The sequence below is a fragment of the Scyliorhinus canicula genome, chromosome 1 (genome assembly GCF_902713615.1).
Source record: "Scyliorhinus canicula chromosome 1, sScyCan1.1, whole genome shotgun sequence".
In the NCBI taxonomy this organism is placed as follows: Eukaryota; Metazoa; Chordata; class Chondrichthyes; order Carcharhiniformes; family Scyliorhinidae; genus Scyliorhinus; species Scyliorhinus canicula.
This window is the reverse complement of record NC_052146.1, coordinates 218,870,229-218,891,298: the sequence shown is the minus strand read 5'-3', so window position 1 is coordinate 218,891,298 and position 21,070 is coordinate 218,870,229. Positions and strand designations below refer to the sequence as shown.

At 44.9% G+C, this 21,070-nt stretch overlaps 1 protein-coding gene across 1 annotated transcript in view; it reads left to right on the top strand.

Annotated features, from left to right (window-relative positions):
• commd1 (copper metabolism (Murr1) domain containing 1) overlaps window positions 1-21,070 on the top strand; it is a 144,819-nt gene that overhangs the window by 45,134 nt on the left and 78,615 nt on the right. Inside the window, exon 2 of the mRNA XM_038807898.1 lies at window positions 2,078-2,359. Within this exon, the coding sequence (XP_038663826.1) occupies window positions 2,078-2,359 (282 nt within the window). The remainder of the gene's footprint in view (window positions 1-2,077; window positions 2,360-21,070) is intronic.

Here is a 21,070-nt window from a genome sequence, read left to right as displayed (position 1 = left end):
TGTGGCATGGGTGCTTTAATGCATTTCTATTGTCTGATGCTAGATTGCTCAACATTATTTCTGCTGTACATTATGGTGATCATTGAATCCCCAAAACACACAGGGTAGGGTTCGCCATTGGCTGACGCCGAAATCACAAAATGCAATTGGGTGGAGAATAGGTTCCAAAGCTAAAATCGCGGCGGGCGCCGATTTGACGCCAAATCGCAATTCTCCGTCACCTCGACAGCAGCGTCAATGCGGTCTGGAATGCACGTACAGTAAACACATTTTGCATATCATTAGCGGGCCTGACCCAGTATTCTCCGGGGTATCCGTGGTGCTCTGCCTCTGATAGGCCAAGTTCCTGACGGCGCGGTTCACTTGTGCCTTTAAAAATCGTGAAACCGGTGTCATGGCTGCTGAAGGAGAGCGTACGGAAAGAGTACATCATCGCCCTAGTTTGCTGGCAGTTGTGTTGCTGGGTGGGGCTGGGGGTGGGGAGGGGGAAAGAAGAGTAGCGGGGGGTGGCCAGAAGGTGGGCTATGGGGTTGAGGTGGATGGGCACGGAACGCCATTGACTCAGTCGGCAAGGCAGCCATGCAGCTGCACACGCTGCTAACAGCCCACTATGAACCTAGGGCCACGGGTCATATCGGTGTCCCCAAAAGCCCCCCCCCCCCCCAGATGTCCACTGCCCCAGCTGACCCATCAGTTGCATGGGCATGCTCTAGCGCAACCAATGCCATCTTGTTGGCTGGGATGAGTGTGTGTGGAGATTGTAATGTGCATAAGCGGCTGCAGCTTGTTGGCCTTCTGAGTGTTGATCACTGACCCGGTGAATCCCGCACCGTTTTTCATTGGAATCAATTGTGTTCCACATGGTGCCGGTGCTAGCCCCTCCGCAGTTGCTGAACCGATCCTGGTTCTGCACCTGTTTTGTGTCATGAAAGTCAAAGAATTCTGCGACGGTGTCAACACATAGTCTCAGAAATGGAGAATCTCGCCCATAATTTGAGAAATTAATAACTGAATTGGTAGCAGCGAAACATTCCCTGCCCTTTAATTTGATGATTGTTTGCTTCTGTGTTGAAAATTGTAAAACTATTTTGTAATTTAATATAATCACAATTAACATACTGTACACTGTATCTTTCCAAAGTAAGTTTACCCATCACTTGTAATCCAGATCTCTTGGAATCTCCCTGGGCATTCACCTGTTGCAGACCACAGATTCTGTCTGTATGTAGGCGAGCTTCAGAAGTGAAAACTAGCTGCTCTGTGTGTGTATTGGTCCCGTCTGCTACCATCAGCAACGGGTATTCCTACCTACACAATCAACTGAGGTTAATATGGTGTTCAGTGTCAGTGTATTTACAGCATGATGCTACACTACAAGCTTGCTGAACAGCCTCAAATTCATGTACAAGGCTGATGTTGAGCCGCACAACAAAGTAATTCTCTCCTCAGCTGAACTGGAGTCTTTAGTTATAGTTGTCCGTGCTGACAACTGCACAAGAATCCCCTATCGGTAATTGTCAGGAACATTAGAAGCCGTAATATTGTCCCAGCATATAGCAAAGTGGCTCAAAAGTGTTGCTTTCCTGAATTTATTTTAAAATTGGACCACTGAATTGTGTATAAATTGAGCAGCAAAGAGAAAGCACATGCTTGCCTTGCTGTCAGCACAATGGAAAAGATTGACTAAAAACAATTAAATATCTAATTGGAATGGCTTGTTCACATTGTGATTTCAAGAAAGCTACGGTGAGTCCCATACATCAGAGAGCAGAACTTCTAACAGTTCCTTCGATATTGCACTGGAGTGTTTGCCTTGATGTTTTTGCTCCAGTCCTGGAGTGGGACTCCGAGGTGGGAGTACGACCCATTGAGACATGGCTAATCCTGTACAAAGTTACAGTGGGTTTCAGTTGAGTAAAAGATATCAAATACCTTGATGTGATGATCAGCATATCTTTGAAGAATGTGCTCTCCATTCTGTCTGGTCAGAAGATGATTTGTGCTGAATTTATTGAACAAATGAATTTGGTACTCAATGGCTAACACTTTTGATCTGATATGAGTTTCATCTCAACAGTCGATAGCGTCTGCAGACATGGACTTCAACCAACTGGAAGCCTTCTTGACAGCACAGACCAAGAAACAAAAAGGAATTACCCTGGAGCAGGCGGAAGTTTTAACAAAATTTTGGAAAACTCATAAAGTTAAAATCCGAGAAAGTCTTATTAATCAGAGCAAGTGGGAGAACTGCCTGAGGAACATAAGTTGGAGAGTTGACCTGAAATCTCAATCCAGACACTTGGATCAAATAAACACGCCTGTTGCTATTATGGAGTTTGAACTTGGAAAGAATGATCAGGTAAGAACCAAATGGCACAAAATAATAATCGCTTATTGTCACAAGTAGGCTTCAATGAAGTTACTGTAGGTAGTAGATAAATAATCTTAGCCTATATTTCTTAGAATATTCATGGCAGAAATCACTATCTCTGTCAATATTCAATGCTCCCATTGACCACAAGCAAAATCCAGAGGTGTGATGAGAGGTCATTGTGAAAAGTACAAAAATGTGGATCTTGAAGTTCACTCTTTTAAAACAAATTGTTCTCCAATTCTGCTGCCCCCTCCCCACTTCCCCAAAGGCATTGACCCCCTTCTGATACAGTTCCATTTCATTGTGTAACTTTTGATATCTGATTTAAATGAATGTGTACTGTGTAATCCTTATTATGAAGTACTACAAAGCTATCAGACTGAGAGGAAGAGAGAGACATGGGCGTTTCAGCTGATTCTAATTATTTTCACTCGACAATTGCATACATGCACTTCCAGCAGGAATTGGTAGATGGCGATGAGATGGTTTTCATATTTTTCCCCACACTCCTGAATGCATGGATGCTAAGTATTATCCTGACCATTGCTCACAATGGGCTGAATGGTCTCCTGTGCTGTGCTAATCTACGATTTTTGAAATGGTAAGCAGTTTTTTTCCAAATGGTAAATTCAAACTATTGTAACTATACCTCCGAGTTAATGACAGATTAGATATTAGAATTTAAATTTCCTGGGGAATGAATTATATATTTTCAAAATATTTTTTACACCTATCTGTAGGTTAACATTCTGAATAGAAATCAACTGGGGAACAATAAAGGAGCTTTTCTGAGAGCATGAGCATGTTGAATCAGTTTAAACTTCCCAAAAAAAACAGGATATGTTGACGATCATCTTTTACTGTCACCTTCAAGATTGCTGGTCTGGCAACGGGTTACAATGGCCCATTGATACCTTTACTATCAAAATATATGAGCCTGGATACTGAGTGTTAGCATGTTGTTCAAATGTGGGCCTGTTCTGCCCAACACTGACTCGATACTCTGACACTTCCGGCAGGCCCACTGCTATCTCACTTTGTTTTACATAGAAACATACATAAAAAATATAAGCAGGAGCAGACCATTTGCCTCCCTCCATATCCCTTGATCCCTCTAGCCCCCAGAGCTGTATCTAATTCCTTCTGGGAATCATACATTTTGACCTCAATTCTTTCTATGGTAGTGAATTTCATATCTACCACTCTCTGGGTGACGAAATTTCTCCTCATCTCAACCCTAAAAGGTTTACCCCTTAACCCCAAACTATGACCCCTACAGGCAGCATGGTGGTGCAGTGGTTAGCACTGTTGCCTCACTGCACTGAGGTCTCAGGTTCGATCTCGGCTCTGGGTTACTGTCCATGTGGAGTTTGCACATTCTCCCCACGTGGCCACACGAAATTACCCCTTAATTGGAAAAAATTAATTGGGTACTCTAAACAATGACCCCTCGTTCTGGACTCCCCTATCCCCTCACTTTTCGAAACTCCAATTAATAAAATCTTAACCGTCTTGGCCTCTCCACATATGACAGTCCCAGCATCCCAGGAATCAGCCTGGTAAGCTTTCACTGCACTCCCTCCACAGCAAAACCATCCTTCCTCAGATAAGGACACCAAAACTGCACACATTACTCCAGGTGTGGCCTCACCAAGGCTCTATACAATTTTGTTAAAACATCCCTATTCCTATACTCAAACCCCCTTGCTATGAAGGCCAGCATACCATTTGCTTTCTTTACTGCCTGCTGTATCTGCGCGCTTATTTTCAGCGACTTCTTGGGCCATTCTCTGCTTTACCCTCTCCCTCTGCTTTACCCTCTCCTTCCTGTCATCCACTCAAACCACCCCTGTTTGTTAGTCCTTTACTCTACTAATTGTAACCCATCACTCCTCCTTTGTTGTTTCAACTCTTCTGTCACTTTCACAGGCTTGAATTTCCTGAAGATAATTCTACAGTTATACACTGTCTTTCAACATTTTCCAAAGAGCCACCAAGGCATTTATTGCTGCCTCCTTTCAAGCAGCACCACCAATTGCAATATCATCATAAGACCATAATATAGGAGCAGAATTAGGCCATTCAGCCAATCAAGTCTGCTCCACCATTCAATCATGGCTGATGTGTCTCTCATCCCCATTCTCCTGCTTTCTCCTCATAACCCCATACCCCCTTATTAATCAAGAACTTATCTATCTCTGTCTTAAAGACACCGTGATTTGGCCGCCACAGCTTTTTGCAGCAAATAGTCCAAAAGATTCACCACCCTCTGGCTGAAGAAATTCCTCCTCATCTCTGTTTTAAAGGATCGTCTCTTCAGTCTGAGATTCAGCCCTCTGGTTCTAATTTTACCTACTAGTGGAAACATTCTCTCCACGTCCACTCTATCCAGGCCTCGCAGTATGCTGTAAATTTCAATAAGATTCCCCCCTCATACTTCTAAACTCTCGAGTACAGATCCCGAGTCCTCAACCACTTCTCATATGGCAAGCACTTCATTCCAGGGAGCATTCTTGTGAACCTCCTCTGGACCATTTCCAAGGCCAGCATATCCTTCCTTAGATATGGGGTCCAAAAAAGCTCACAATATTCCAAATGGGGTCTGACCAGAGCCGTATACAGCCTCACTAGGCATACTGCCCCCTAATTCCACTAATTTACTTGCCTCCCAGTTCACCCGCCTAACATGAACCCTTTGGAATGTGCTAGTCAGCTAGTGTACCAGCGGTCACTGTCCCTGTCATTCCCTCAATCCAGTAAGACACTTTAAATTTATATAGTTATATGACTATATGACGGCAGCGAAGGGTATGGATTTTGCACATGTTGTAAATATCATTGTGGCTTCGTACTTTGGACAACTTTTATATAATCCAATTATAGATATATTTTGCATTCACTTGCCTCTTCCTGTAGCACTCATGAAATGCATAATTTATAATTCTCCTATAAACCAATCTATTGCTGGAAACCATTTCTGTCTCTAAGCCCATATAAATTTATAAAGTGCTTCATAACCTGCTGTCTGGCAGAACCCCTGTCGTCGCCACAAACCATGGAGCCCACGTGCCTTTGGGTTGTAAATGCCAAAAGTGTTTTTTCTTCCCAGCTCTTGATCTGTATTCTGCAAGAACAAATTTGTGTTCCTTAAGAGCTCCTCAAATGAACAAAGGACAAATGATCAAAGGACATTAGACTTTGAATAGTGTCAGCAAGTTTAAATATTAACACTTTCCCAAAAGAATGTTTTAATCCTTTTTACCTTCTCAACCTTGAAACATTTCATAGCAAATCTGTCCAGAGGCAATTCCCCCACCCACCTCTGCCAGCCCAAATCCAAACCTACAATTTTTAAAAATATGATTAAAACATTGAAGTAGGTTTAAAGAAAACCTGTTCCATGTGATGGTGGCACAACTATCTCTGCTATAATGGGAACATATGTCACAGGCAGGAGGACAGGGAGGGGTTGTTAATCTAAATAGCACAAATTTCTCCTCTTACTGTCTGCTCGTTAACAGAAATGTATTTTGTTCCCTCTTAATAAGCGATGGCATATTTCCCAACCCCTCTATTTTGGTGGAATACAAATTTCTATTAACAACTCCACAGCAAACTTGAGATAGGATGAACTCAGATAGTTAGCATATTTGCACACACTCAAAATGCTTAAAGAGGATTCACACCATTGTGGAGCACGGGCAGCGAGGGACACGTCTTGAAAAGAAAATTGCTTATTGTCACAAGTAGGCTTCAAATGAAGTTATTGTGAAAAACCCCTAGTCGCCACATTCCGGTGCCTGTTCGGGGAGGCTGGTACGGGAATTGAACCCGCGCGCTGGGATAGATAGGTGTTTCTGTGGACACAAACAAGATTCCAGGATGGTATGTTACCTCCCTGGTGCTAGGCCAAGGAGTGGCTACAGGACATTCTGGAGGGGGAGGGTGAACAGACATTGGTTGTGGTACACATAGGCACAAACGACATAGATTTTTAAAAAAGGGATGAGGTCCTAAAAGCAGAACATAAGTTGGGAAGTAAGTTGAAAAATAGGACCTCAAATCTTAGGATTGCTACCAGTGCCCTGTGCTAGTCAGAGCAGAAATAGCAGGATATGTCAAATAAATACATGGCTGAAGAGATGGTGCGAGGGGTGGGTTTCAGATTCCTGGGACATTGGGACTGGTTCTGGGGGAGGTGGGACCAGTACAAACTGGGTGGGTTACACCTGGGCAGGATCGGGGCTGATGTCCGAGGGGGAGTATTAGCTGGAGTGGCTGTGGAGGGTTTAAACTAAAATGGCAGGGGGGTGGTAACCTATACAAGGAGTCAGAGGAGGAGGAAACACTGACTGGAACAAAAGACTAGAAAGGGGAATACGAAAAGTGATAGGCAGAGAAATCAAGGTCCAGAATAAAACAGGGCCACAGTGGGAGAACAAAAGTGGAGATGTTAAAAAGACGAGCCTTAAGACTTTGTGCCTTAATGCATGGAACATTCACAATAAAGTAGATGAATTAATGGCGCAAATAGATGTAAGCAGGTATGATGTGGTCGAGATTACAGAGACATGGCTGCAGTGTGACCAGGGATGGTAATTAAACAGCCAGGGATATTCTGTACTTAGGAAGGGCAGGCGTAAAGGAAAAGGGGATAGGGTTGTAATTAGTGGGCAGCACAGTAGCATCGTGGATAGCACAATCGCTTCACAGCTCCAGGGTCCCAGGTTCGATTCCGGCTTGGGTCACTGTCTGTGCGGAGTCTGCACATCCTCCCCGTGTGTGCGTGGATTTCCTCCAGGTGCTCCGGTTTCCTCCCACAGTCACAAAGGTGTGCAGGTTATGTGGATTGGCCATGATAAATTGCCCTTAGTGTCCAAAATTGCCCTTAGTGTTGGGTGGGGTTACTGGGTTATGGGGATAAGGTGGAGGTGTTGACCTTGGGTAGGGTGCTCTTTCCAAGAGCCGGTGCAGACTCGATGGGCCGAATGGCCTCCTTCTGCACTGTAAATTCTATGAAATTCAAATTCTATGAAATTGCTGCTTGAAGAGGAAATTAACACAATAGTGAGGAACTATATTAGCTCTGACGATGTGGAATCTGTATGAGTAGAGCTGAGAAATATCATGGGGCAAAAAAATGTTAGTGGGGGTTGTATGTAGAACTCCAAACTGTAATGGTGATGTTGGGAATGGCATTAAACAGGAAATTAGAGCCACATACGATAAAGGAACATCTCTAGTTATGGGTGACTTTAATCTATGTATAGATTGGGCAAATCAACAGTAACAATACCATAGAGGAGAAATTCCTGGAGAACAGGTATTCCTCGACTGGGTATTAAGTAATGAGAAAGGAATAATTGGCAATCCAGTTGTGGGAGTCCCAATGTTAGAACTTTTCCTCAAGATGAAGAGTGATGTAGTTGATTCTGGGACGAGGGTCCTGAATCTAAATTAAGGAAACTACAATGGTATGAGGCGCGGGTTGGCTATGATGGATTGGAGAACTTTATTTAAAGAGATGACCGTGCAGAGACAATGGCAAACGTTCAAAGAGCACCCGGGTGAAGTGCAACAATTGTTCATTCCTGTCTGGCATAAAAATGAAATGGGAAATGTGGCCAAACCATAGCTTACAAGGGAACTTAGAGATAAGATTAGATCCAAGAAGAGGCATATAACTTGGCCAGAAAACCTGAGAATTGGGAACAGTTTAGAATTCAACAGAGGAGGACCAAGGGATTGATTAAAGAAGGGGAAATAGAGCACGAGAGTAAGCTTGCGGGAAACATAAAAATGTAAAAGCTTCTATAGGTATGTGAAGAGCAAAAGATTGGTGAAGAGAAAGTTCTCTTGCTGTCAGAAACGTTTCTAATGGGGAACAAAAAAACTGCTGACCAACAAAATACATAAAATAAAAGCAAATTACTGCGGATGTTGGAATTTGAACTAAATATATACTTTGGTTCTGTCTTCACAAAGGACGACATAAATAATGTGCCAGAAATGTTTGAGAACAAAGGGTTTAGTGAGAGGGAGGAACAGATGGAAGTTAGTAGGGAAATGGTGTTGGAGAAATTGATGGGTTTGAAAGCTGCTGAATCCCCAGGACCTGATAATCTACATCCCAGAGTACTTAAGGAAGTGGTTTTAGAAATAGTGACATTCATGACAGCCTCAATCATTCGGAATTGAAAGGAAAGTTTGGGGGGGGGGGGGGGGGGGGGGGGGGCTTTATCTTGGCAGACAATCCATCTCCTTCTGGCCAACCTGGGTTATTAAATACAGATAGCCTTTGTATAGCACTCTTGTAGTTGGAAATGACAGTGTTGAATAAAGATGGCATTACAAGAGAGAATGATTCAGAGCAGCCCAGGACTGAATATCCCCTGTTCTCGGTAAGGAATGAAAGAGGTGCAATAAAATTGATTGGTGTAGTCCGTAGACCACCAACTAGTGGAAGGGATGTAGAGAAGCAAATTTGCAAAGAAATTTCAGAGAGGTGCAAGAATTATAGAATAATTATAATGGGGGACTTCAATTATCTAAATATAAGCTGGGGTTAGAATAGTGCAAAGGATCAAGAGTTCCTGGAATGTGTTCAGGATAATTTTCTGCAGCATTATGTTTTAGGTCCAACGAGAAGGCAGCACTGTTGGACCTAGCTCTGGGGAATGAGTCGGTCCAAGTGATCAAATATTAGCGAGAGAGCATTTAGGAGACGGTGTCCTTTTAAAAAAAAAAAAATCCAATTAAGGGGCAATTTAACGTGGCCAATCCACCTAACCTGCAGATCTTTGGATTGTGGGAGTGAGACCCACGCATACACGGAGAGAATAGGCAAACTCCACTTGTACAGTGACACAGAGCTGGTCATCGAACCCGGGTCCTAGGCACTGTGAGGCAGCCGTGCTAACCACTGTGCCACCATGCCGCCCCTGACCACTAGATCATAAGGTTTAAGTTGGGCCTTGGAAAGGCGAAGAACAATCCAGAGCAGGGCTAATTAATTGGGGAAAGCCAACTTCAATGGGTTGAGAATACACCCGAGTCGAATGAGTTAGTAACAAACGTTGGCAGAAAAGACCGTGGATGAATAATGAGATACATTCAAAGAAAAGGTATTGCACATAATGGCAGGTTAAAGGTAGGACAAATAACTCCAGAGAACTCTGGATGATGAGAGTGACAGAGGTGTAAATGAAAAGGAAGAAGTGCACATACGACATGTCAGGTAGAAAATACAATAGAGAATATGGAAGGGCCAGAGGGAAAGTGAAAAAACTGATGAGAAAAGCCAAGAGAAGGCATGAGAAGAGACTGGCAACTAACATAAAAGGGAATCCCAATGTTTTCTATCGGCATATAAATTACAAAAGGGTGGTAAAAGAAAAAGTAGAGCTGGTTAGGATTAAAAAAGGGGACTTTCATGTGGAGCCAGGAGAAGTAGTGGGGTGTTAAAAGTGTACTTTGCATCTGTCTTTACAAAGGAAGGGGGTACAATCCAGGCCAAAGTCAGACAGGAGGCAACTGGTAAGGAATTTACAATTGAGTAGAAGGAAGCATTAGAAAGGTTATTTTTACTTAGAATTGCTGAGGTAGCAGGACCAGATGAGATACATCCAAGGGCACTGAGAGAGGTGAGAGCGGAATTTGCAAGAGCACAAGTGATAATTTCCAGTTAGGACACCGCGGTGGTGCCAGACGACTGGAGAATTTTGTTATACCCTGTTCAAAAAAGGGTGCAAGCATAACACCACAAACAAGAGACCAGTCAGTTTGACTCCAGTGATGGAGAAACTTCTGGAGACTGTGTTCAGGACAAAATCATTAGTCACTTGGACAAATACAGGATAATTAAGGAAAGCCAGCATGGAGTCATTAAGGGAAAATAATGTTTAACTAACTTGAAGTTTTTTGAGGAGCTAACCGAGAAGGTTCACAAGGGCAATGCTGTTGTTGACATTTGATAGTGTCACATGACAAACTTGTGAGCAGAATTATAGCTCCTGGAATTAAAGAGAAAGTAGGCACTGGGACAAGAAATTGGCTCAGTGACAAGATACAGAGAGTAGTGATAAATGGTTATATTTCAGATTGTAAGAAGGTTTGTAGTGGAATTGCCCAGGGATCAGTGTAGGGGGGCCCTTGCTCTTCCTAATATATATGAATGACCTATACTATGGTGAGTAAGACATGATTTCATAATTTGCAGATGATACGAAGATTGGAAACATTGTCAACTGTGATGAGGACAATCTTGAGTCTCAAAGCGATATGCTATATTGGTGGATTGGGCAGAGACGTAACAGACAAAGTTGAATGCACAAGTGTGGGGTGATTCATTTTGGCAGGATGAATGTGGAGTGACAGCATAAAATAAAGGGAGAGACTCTAAATGAGGTGCAGGAACAAAAGGACCTTGGCGTATTTTATATAAGTCACTGGACGTGGCAGGGTATGTTGAGAGAACAATTAATAAAGCACATGGTATTCAAGGTTTTATTAATAGAGATGTTGAGTACAAGAATAACGAGGTCATCTTGAACTTGCATAAGACACTAGTTTTAAAAAAAATTTAGAGTACCCAATTATTTTTTCTAATTAAGGGGCAATTTAGCATGGCCAATCCACCTACCCTGCACATCTTTGGGTTGTGGGGGTGAAACCCACGCAGACACGGGGAGAATGTGCAAACTCCACACGGACAGTGATCCAGGGTCGGGATTCGAACCCGGGTTCTCAGCGCTGTAGGCAGCAATGCTAACCACTGTGCCACCGTGCTGCCCTATAAGACACTAGTTAGGCCTCATCTGGAGACTGCATCGAGTTCTGGGCACCACACTTGAGGAAGATGTGAAAACATTGGAGAGAGAACAGAGGGGATTCACACTAATGATTCCAGGGATGTAGAACTGCAGCTATGTGGAGAGATTGGAGAGGCTGGGACTGTTTTTTTGGAGAAAAGAAGACTTGATAGAGATATTAAAGATCCTGAGGGATATGGACAGGGTAGATAATGATAAACTGTTTCTACTCAAGAAAACATCAAGAATTAGTTGGCACAGATTAAAAATAATTGACTAAAGGAGTAATGGTGATGTGAAGAAAGAGTTTATTTTTCACCCAGAAGGTGGTTGGAGTCTGGGAGAACTTCTGAGAGAGTGGCAGAGGAAGGTTTGATCAAGGTATTCAAAAGTGAATAGGATTGCTATCTCTGAAAAGAAATAATGTGTAAGGTTACCGGGATAAGGCAGGGGAGTGGGAGACTTGATGGTCCGATGCAGACTCAATGTTTGAATTGCCAGCACCTGCGCTATAAACATTCTGTGATTTACAGACAGTTCCAGCCATTTTAAAGTTCTTTGTTCAATTTTTAATATGTTAGAAATAGCGACGAGCATATTCATAAAACAGCTACTGATCTTCAATCACTTTGACCATATCTTGTATTCCTTTACTTGTTGCTTTACATAGTCTTCACTCCTGAAGTACCTTCTATCTTGTAGTGTTTTCTCTGAGCTCATTATTTCCTCACAAAGTCAGCTAAAATTCTGTTTGCTTCAAGGTCACCCATAATGGTTTAAAGCAGCAAAATATGTGTAATTCACATTTCTTACACTTCCTATTGTACCATTCTTTATGACAGTTGTTCTTGGCCTCCTTCGGTATACATTTGTCAGTTCTATTGTCTATGTAGAGTGTTCCTACTAGAACTTTTTCTCCTTTCACCCGGAGGGTAAATAATTTGCTATTTTTTCTCCAGTCCTCGAGGTTTATTCCAGGATCGATTTTTTTTATTATTTATTATTTTTTTTATTTTTTTTTACTGGTGGGTAGGCCTTCTCCCTTGGGTGAGGAGGGCAAAGTATTTGGCCATTGTCATCTCGGATCATGCCCCGCATCTGGTGAATTTGGCTTTTGAGTCAGGCCCCACTCACCATCAACCATGGCTGACCTGTATGTAGTGTTATTGGCGGGTATGGGGTTCTGTGGGCACTGTCTAAGGCCATGTTGAATTTAACCGGAATGAGTCTGTCTCGCCGTTTGGGAGGCTTTGAAAGCAGTTATTAGAGGAGAGATCGTAATACATAAGGCGCATGAGGATAGGGAGCTAAAGGTGGAACGGCAGAGATTGGTGAATGATATTTTGAGATAGACAACAAGTATTCATGTGACCCTCCTTCGGAGCTTCTGGTGAGCAGGAAGAAGTTTCAGGCGCAGTTCGATCTGTTGTCCATGGGAAAGACGGTGAGCCAGTTGCAGCAGTCGAGGGGGGTCTTTTATTTTTTTAATATAAATTTAGAGTACCCAATTATTTTTTCCAATTAAGGGGCAATTTGGTGTGGACAATCCAGCTACTCTGCACGTTTTTGGGTTGTGGTGGCGAAACCCATGCAAACACGGGGAGAATGTGCAAACTCCACATGGACAGTGACCCAGAGCCGGAATCGAACCTGGGACCTCGGCGCCGTGAGGCAGCTGTACTAACCACTAGGCCACCGTGCTGCCCTGAGGGCGGTCTTTTATGGGCTTGGGGAGAACCCCGGCTGTCAGCTGAGGCGACAGGAAGCCTCCCGGGAGATTTTTCAGGTTAGGGACTTTTGTGGCATCTTGGTTTAAACCCCGGAAAAAGTTTTTAAAAGTGTTTTTATTCCACAAACTTTCAACGTTTTTACAATTTGCAAAAAACCCCCCCAGAGCAGATTTCACTTTTTCCACGATCAAGAACTCCAGCAGATCCCCATCCAGGCCGAGGCACAGGGTGGGGAAGCTGACCTCCACCCCACCAAGACACATCTGAAAGCAATTAGCGAGGTGAAGGCTAAAACATCTGTCCATGCACTTGCCTGCACCGTTGGCCAGTCCAACACCCCAAATATGGCTTCTCGGGGACTGGGCTCAACCTCCACATGTAGAACCCCCAAAAAGCTATTGAACACCACCCTCCAAAACCTTTCCAGTTTTGGGCAGGCCCAAAACATATGTGCATGGTTCGCCGGGCCCCTCCTACATTGCTCACTGACATCTTCCACCCTTTGAACAGCTGGCTCACCCCAGACTTGGTATGGTGCGGCCTGTACTACCTTCAGCTGTATTAGCCCCAGCCTCGCACACGTGGTCGAGGCGTTTACCCTCCACAGCACCTCACCACAGTCCCTCGCCCAGCGCTTTTCCCAGCGCTGCCCCCAACTCTGCCCCCAACTCTGCCCCCAACTCTGCCCCCAACTCTGCCCCCAACTCTGCCCCCAACTCTGCCCCCAACTCTGCCCCCAACTCTGCCCCCAACTCTGCCCCCAACTCTGCCCCCAACTCTGCCCCCAACTCTGCCCCCAACTCTGCCCCCAACTCTGCCCCCAACTCTGCCCCCAACTCTGCCCCCAACTCTGCCCCAACTCTGCCCCCAACTCTGCCCCCAACTCTGCCCCCAACTCTGCCCCCAACTCTGCCCCCAACTCTGCCCCCAACTCTGCCCCCAACTCTGCCCCCAACTCTGCCCCCAACTCTGCCCCCCAACTCTGCCCCCAACTCTGCCCCCAACTCTGCCCCCAACTCTGCCCCCAACTCTGCCCCCAACTCTGCCCCCAACTCTGCCCCCAACTCTTCCTCCCACTTCACCTTAACCCCCTCCATGGACACCCCATCCTCTTCCACAAATCTTCCCATAATCGCTGAGACGTCCCCTCTCTCCAACCCCTCTGCTGACAGCACCGCCTCCAACAACGATGAGACAGATGCTTTCGGGAACGTCGGGAAGACCTTCGTCATAAAGCCCCGCACGCCAGCCCAAACATCTTGCTCCGCTCCTCCAAACTCTCAAATCGGCCTCCTAGAAACAGGTCCTTCAATAATAATCTTTATTGTCGTAAGTAGGCATACATTAACACTGCAATGAAGTTGCTGTGAAAAGCCCCTAGTCGCAACATTCTGGTGCCTGTTCGGGTACACAGAGGGAGAATTCGGAATGTCCAAATTACCTAACAGCACGCCTTTCGGGACTTGTGGGAGGAAACCAGAGCACCCGGAGAAAACCCACGCAGACATGGGGAAAACGTGCAGACTGTGGTCAGACAGTGACCCAAGCCGGGAATCGAACCTGGGACCCTGGTGCTGTAAAGCCATAGTGCTAACCACTGTGCTACCGTGCTGCCCACTACCATTTCCTTGATCCCATCTCTTCCCATTCCCGGAACTTTGCATCCATCCTCCCTGGCTCAAACCCATGATTTCCCCCGAATCGGCATCCAGCCCCCCTGTGCAATTGAACCCCACATACTGCTCAATCACCTTCCCAATCTTGTCACAGATGCTCCAGATTGGCAACAACCCCACATCCATTCTCCTCCCCGGCCTCTGGTCTGCACCATTCTCCAACACCATGTCCATCCAATGCGAACATGATCTGAAATCACAATTGCCGAATACTCTGCCTTGTTAACTCCAGTCAACAGCGCCTTTCCCACAAAAATGTCACTCCTTGAGAACACCTCGTGCACCGGGGAGAAAAGCGAATACTCCCGCTCCCTCGGGTGTAAAAACCTCTCGAGTCCAACACCCCCTGAGACCAGCATTCTGTTCAGAAAACTCACATCATCGCAATTGGGAGCTTGTATACACCCACCAGCCTCCCCTCCAACGTGCCCGTAACGATCACGTACCTGCACCCTTGATCCGTCACCACCGTCTCCATCTGAAACCTCACCCACTTACCACCAAGATCGCCACCCCATGAGCCCTACTATTAGACTTGAATGAAACATCTGGCTCACCCAGTACTTCCTAAGCCTCCCCGGATAAAATAAACGCTGCGTTTTGAGTTTTTTTTTAAACAAGAATCCTTATCGGTCACAACCTTCGTTGGGGGGGCTGGACATGTCAACATTTTTCAATGGATTGGAGTTTCCAGTGGTGATGGACAAATGATGAGGGAAGTTGGAGGCCCCGTTTGGCCTGAGAAGAGTTTGATAAGTATTGGTATGCTGCAAATGGTCAAAGCTCCCGAGTCTGATGGGTTTCCTGTGGAATTCTACAAGAAGTTTGCGGATCATTTGGTCCTGTTGTTGGTAGAAAGGTTTAATGATTCTTTGTCCTGGGGATCCCTGCCTGCTACGCTCTCACAGGCTTCAACTTCGCTTTTGTATAAGGAGGATAAGGACCCCACAGGGTGTGGGTCATACTAGCCTATTTCACTGTTAAATGTGGACATAAAGATACTGGCTAAGGCGTTGGTGGTCAGGCTGGAGCCCTGTCTCCTTGAGGTAATTGCATAGGATCAGACAGGCTTCACTAAGGGCCGGCAGTTGACAGCCAACATTCGGAGGCTGTTGAATGTAGTTCTCTCCCTGTCCGTTGCGCCCGAGCCTGATGTCATTGTGCCTTTTAATGCCGCAAAGCCATTTGAGAGAGTGGAGTGGAGGTACCTATTTGAAGTTCTTGAAAGGTTAGGTTTAGGGACAAAATTGATTTCCTGAGTACGGTTATTGTACGGGGATCCTCTTGCCTAGTGTTTGTATCAATGCCTTGTCAATTGAATAGAGGGGCAAGACAGATGTCATAGAATATCATAGAATTTACAGTGCAGAAGAAGGCCATTCGGCCCATCGAGTCTGCACCGGCTCTTGGAAAGAGCACCCTACCCAAGGTCAACACCTCCACCCTATCCCCATAACCCAGTAACCCCACCCAACACTAAGGGCAATTTTGGACACTAAGGGCAATTTATCATGGCCAATCCACCTAACCTGCACATCTTTGTGACTGTGGGAGGAAACCGGAGCACCCGGAGGAAACCCACGCACACACGGGGAGGATGTGCAGACTCCGCACAGACAGTGACCTAAGCCGGAATCGAACCTGGGACCCTGGAGCTGTGAAGCGATTGTGCTATCCACAATGCTACCGTGCTGTCCTCCCTCATATTTGCGATAGTAATTGAACTCTTAGCTATTGCTTTCAGAGCTTTAGGTAAGTGGAAGGGCATAAAGAGGGGAGGAGTGAAGCACAGGATAGCCCTATATACTGATGATTTGCTACTTTATGTTACAGACCCCACTATGGATGAAATAATGAAACTACTGAGGAGCTTTGGTTCTTTTTTGGGTTACAAGTTGAATCTGGAAAAGAGCAAGTACTTACTGGTTAATCCCCCAGGCAGGGGAATCTACTTGGGAGTGCTCCCTCTTTGCCTGGTCAGCTCTAGCTTCAGATATCTGGGTGTTTGAGTGGCCCATGATTGGGCCTGCCTCCATAAATTGAATTACGCAAGTCTGGTGAGTAAGGTTATATCCGATTTGCAAAACTCCTGCCCTTGGCGGGTGGAGTCCAGTTTATTAAAATGAATGTTCTCCCAAGCTTTTGGTTTATTTTTCAATATTGTTCTGTTTTTCTCCACAAATTTTTTTTGTGAGGGTTAATAGGTTGCTCTCATCCTTTATTTTGTTTTTATAAATTTAGAGTACCCAATTGTTTTTTATTCCAATTAAGGGGCAATTTAGCATGGCCAATCTACCTAACCTGCACATCTTTGGGTTGTGGGGGTGAAACCCACGCAGACACGGGGAGAATGTGCAAACTCCACACGGACAGTGACTCAGAACCGGGATTCAAACCCTAGTCCTCAGCGCCTTTGTCCCAGTGCTAACCATTGCACCACGTGACGCCCGCACTCAACCTTTATATGGGCAGGCAGGAGCCCGAGGATTCCCAGGGCAGTTCTTCATAGGAATAGATGGGGGCCTATCGAATTTGCTTTTTTATTATTGGGCGGCCAATGCTGAGAAGGTGCTGGGGTGATGCAGTGACCTGGGTTCTATATGGGGATAGATAAAGGAGAGGTCATGTCGGGATCTAGCCTTGTTGCACTGGTGAAGGCCTCGCTTCCGTTTTCTCCAGCAAGATACTCCTCAAACCGGGTGGTCGTGTTCACTTTAAGAATATGGAGACAATTCAGGCAGCACTTGAAGCTTGGATCCGTATCGAGGATGGCCCCTATTTGTGTCAATCATTTATTTGAGCCAGTGAGATTAGACGACACGTGGGGTGTGGGGAGGGAATGGGTTTAAGAGATTTGGGGATTTGTTTGTGGAGAAACAGTTTGCCAGCTTGCAGGAATTGTTGACGAAGTGTGGGCTTTCGGGGCAGAACTCGTTCAGATAGCTTCAGATAAGGAATTTTGCACAAGGGGCCTTCCCCACATTTTCCGTGGCATTGATGACGTCCCTGATGGAGAGGGTTCTTTCCTTGGCAGGGTGCTAGGAGACTGGCAGTCCTGGCACTTACGGGCGGATTCTTGGCGGCCAACCATGCGCACATGTTCTGGTCTTGTCCCAAACTGGCAAGCTTTTGGGTCTCCTTCTTATACCACCATGTCAGCGATTCAGAATATTGATCTAGAGCCTCGTCATCTGGTGGCCATTTTGGGGTGTGGGATTCACTGAGCCTGCAAGCAGGGGCAAAGGCAGATATCTTTGCCTTCACCTCGGAGGTGAGTTCTGCTGGGGTGGAGGTTTTCTACTCTGCCCAGTGCCTCGGTTTGTTTGGGATGACTTAATGGGATTCTTGTGTCTGGAGAAAGTCTAGTACAGTGTTAGGGGTCGGTTGAGGGATTCTACTAGAAATAGCAGCCACTCATTGCGTACTTTAAGGAATTAGTCACCGTCAGTTGCTGGAGAGAGGGTTTGAGGTTTGTCTTTTCTCTCTCTTTGCAGATGAGGTATGTACGGTTGATGAGTTTTTGTTATGCTGGTTTTGTGTAGCATCTGCTGTGGGTAATGTGGGGTTGGTTCTGGAATTTATTGTAAATGGAAAATCTTTGACAAAATTATTTAGAAAAACAGAAAATGATGGAAATATTATAAATCGATGGCCTTTCATTAGAACTGTAAAAAGTTATTAATGTCAGTTTTGCAAAAAAGAGGGTGGGTGGGACAAGAGTGAAAGGAAGGTCTATGATCGGGTGGAAGACAGGAGAACGAACTCTGAAAAGATATGCCTTTCAGTTAATTTGTAAGATGGCATTTGTACATGTTGGATGAAAGCTGCTGCTGTCCCGTTTTGTTGATCCATGTATGTGATTCCATACTAAACAGTGTGATGTTTACAATAAACCAGTCATAGTTTCCTAGTGATTTCACACCGGCTGTGTTTCCAACAGTTGAGATGTTTTGAGCACTAATACTAATATTGCAGCACTCTTCAAAAGCCTTCTTACACTACCTCATGTGTAATTATTTTTGTGTTTAGGGTTAGTATGTGCCTATGACAACATGCCCCGCAGGCATCTTCTGTCGACAAATCAGAATTGATTTACTCAAATAGTTTCAATCTGTTTGTTAGCTGTGCTGTTGGGTATTCAATGGATCAGATATTTAGGACAATCCAGAAACAGGTCAGACAAACAGTTGGCAGCACGGTAGCATTGTGGATAGCACAATCGCTTCACAGCTCCAGGGTCCCAGGTTCGATTCCGGCTTGGGTCGCTGTCTGTGTGGAGTCTGCACATCCTCCCCGTGTGCGCGTGGGTTTCCTCCGGGTACTCCGGTTTCCTCCCACAGTCCAAAGATGTGCAGGTTAGGTGGATTGGCCATGGTAAATTGCCCTTAGTGTTGGGTGGGGTACTGGGTTATGGGGACAGGGTGGAGGTGTTAACCTTGGGTAGGGTGCTCTTTCCAAGAGCCGGTGCAGACTCGATGGGTCGAATGGCCTCCTTCTGCACTGTAAATTCTATGTAAAAAAAAAAACAAGCTAACACTCGAGCAAATGGCCTGCCTAGATCAAGCTATCAAATCTCAATTTTACTATCACTTTTTTCAGACCTGTTGATTTTGAGTAACTAACCATGGCTAAAATTTTCGGATTTAAAATGTTCCGCCTGTAAAGTGAATAAGTAATGTATTATAAGCTTTCGAGCACAGGAAATCCTGACAGGCATATCTAAAAATGACATTCCTAATATGAATACACAGTTCTCAAAGAAATGCCCAAAAACCTGCATATTTTATCCAGCAGAATTCTTCACTTTGCACTGGTTTTCCCCAATGGCTGGACCTGTGGCTGCGATTAAATTAGGGCAATATCATGTCCCAAAATGACTGGGGAAAACCATGATACTTTTCTTTCATTCATGAGATGTGGGCATCACTGACTAGACCAGCATTTATTGCACATCCCTATTGCCCTTGAGAAAATGAGGGTGAGCTGTCAAGGGCAGACACTCTCACCTCAGCTCGAGAGTTCAGCCCTTTTGTCCATGTTTGAACCAAGACTGTAATGAGGTCAGGAGCTGAGGTCAAGACCTGAGTGAGCCTGGCTGAACCCAAACTGATTACCAAGTAGGTGCTGCTTGATAGCACTGTTCATGACCTCTTCCATCACTTTAGTGATGATCGAGAGTAAACTGATGGGATGGTAAATTGGCCTGGTTGGATTTGTCCTGCTTTGTGCACAGGACATACCTGGGCAATTTTCCACATTGGCAGATGTGATAAATATAATAAATTGTCATACTTTATAGTTTGTATTTTTGTAGTAGTCTTATTAAAACTTAGGTTTAAAGTACTTACAGACTCTATGTCTCCTAGAGCTGTGATTAAAAGTGAAGTCGTCAGTAATTTTTGTAGAGGAAGTGTTTTGCTAATACTTAGGAAAAGCCATTTTACCTGTTAGCAGATACAGAGCTAATGTAATAGCAGGGCAGTTTGAGTCTGGCTAAATAAATCAAGGCACTAATTGTAACTTGAGACAAACAAATGTTGTGTGCCTTTGAGTGCAGTTGGTATAGCTAATGGGAGGGGCCAGGTCTATCTGGAAAAGGGATTTGCTTCCAGGACTCTAAGATGAACAGAAGGTATTCAGCTTGATCCTAAAAAATAGGGTTCTCCAAGGACTCTGCACCAAGATAAGTAAAACCTTGTTGCTAATTATAGTAAGTAAAATCGCCATAGTCCCAAAGGACCATAGGCTTCTTTCTCCTTTGAAGGGGAGAATTGACTGATGGTGGTTTAATCTGAGGATCACCACACCTCAGACGAGGGGAAAGGTTGAGAACGTAGAACATAGAACAGTACAGCACCGAACAGGCCCTTCATCCCTCGGTGTTGTGAAGTCAGGACCTTCATGAATAACCTCAGCTGGTACAGGAATTGAATCCGTGCTGTTGGCCTCGCTCTGCATCACAAACCAGCTGTTCAGCCAACTGAGCGAAACCAGCCTGGGAAATATATGGGTTTACTTAATTGGAATGTAGAGGGAGGTTTCAAGAAGCAAGTTAAGATATTGTAACTTTAAAGCTGTTTCTTTGTTGCTAAAGTTTAAAGTTTGTTTAACATAAGAGCTGTCTACTGGTCAGTGTTGTCACTCCTGTGGCGCAGTAACATTTCCTCACAGTTTTACCAAATACAAATAGTTGGTTCTAGTCCAGGATCTTAACCAAAATTGGATTTTTGGTCCGAACTCAATACACGGACAAGAAGTCTCTCACCCAGTGAAACGGTCTTATGCCCTTTCCACCCTCCGTGCTTTCTTCAGCTGGTGTTGGTGTTGAATGTGGAGGAGTGCTAATTCATCAGGTGGGGGGAGGCATGGGATGTGGTAATTAGCAGATGTTTCCTTGCCCATGTTTGCCTTATGCTACTTACGCTATGAGACTTTAGGAGATCTGGAGTTGATGGTGAGGACTGTTGCTTGATTAGTCTG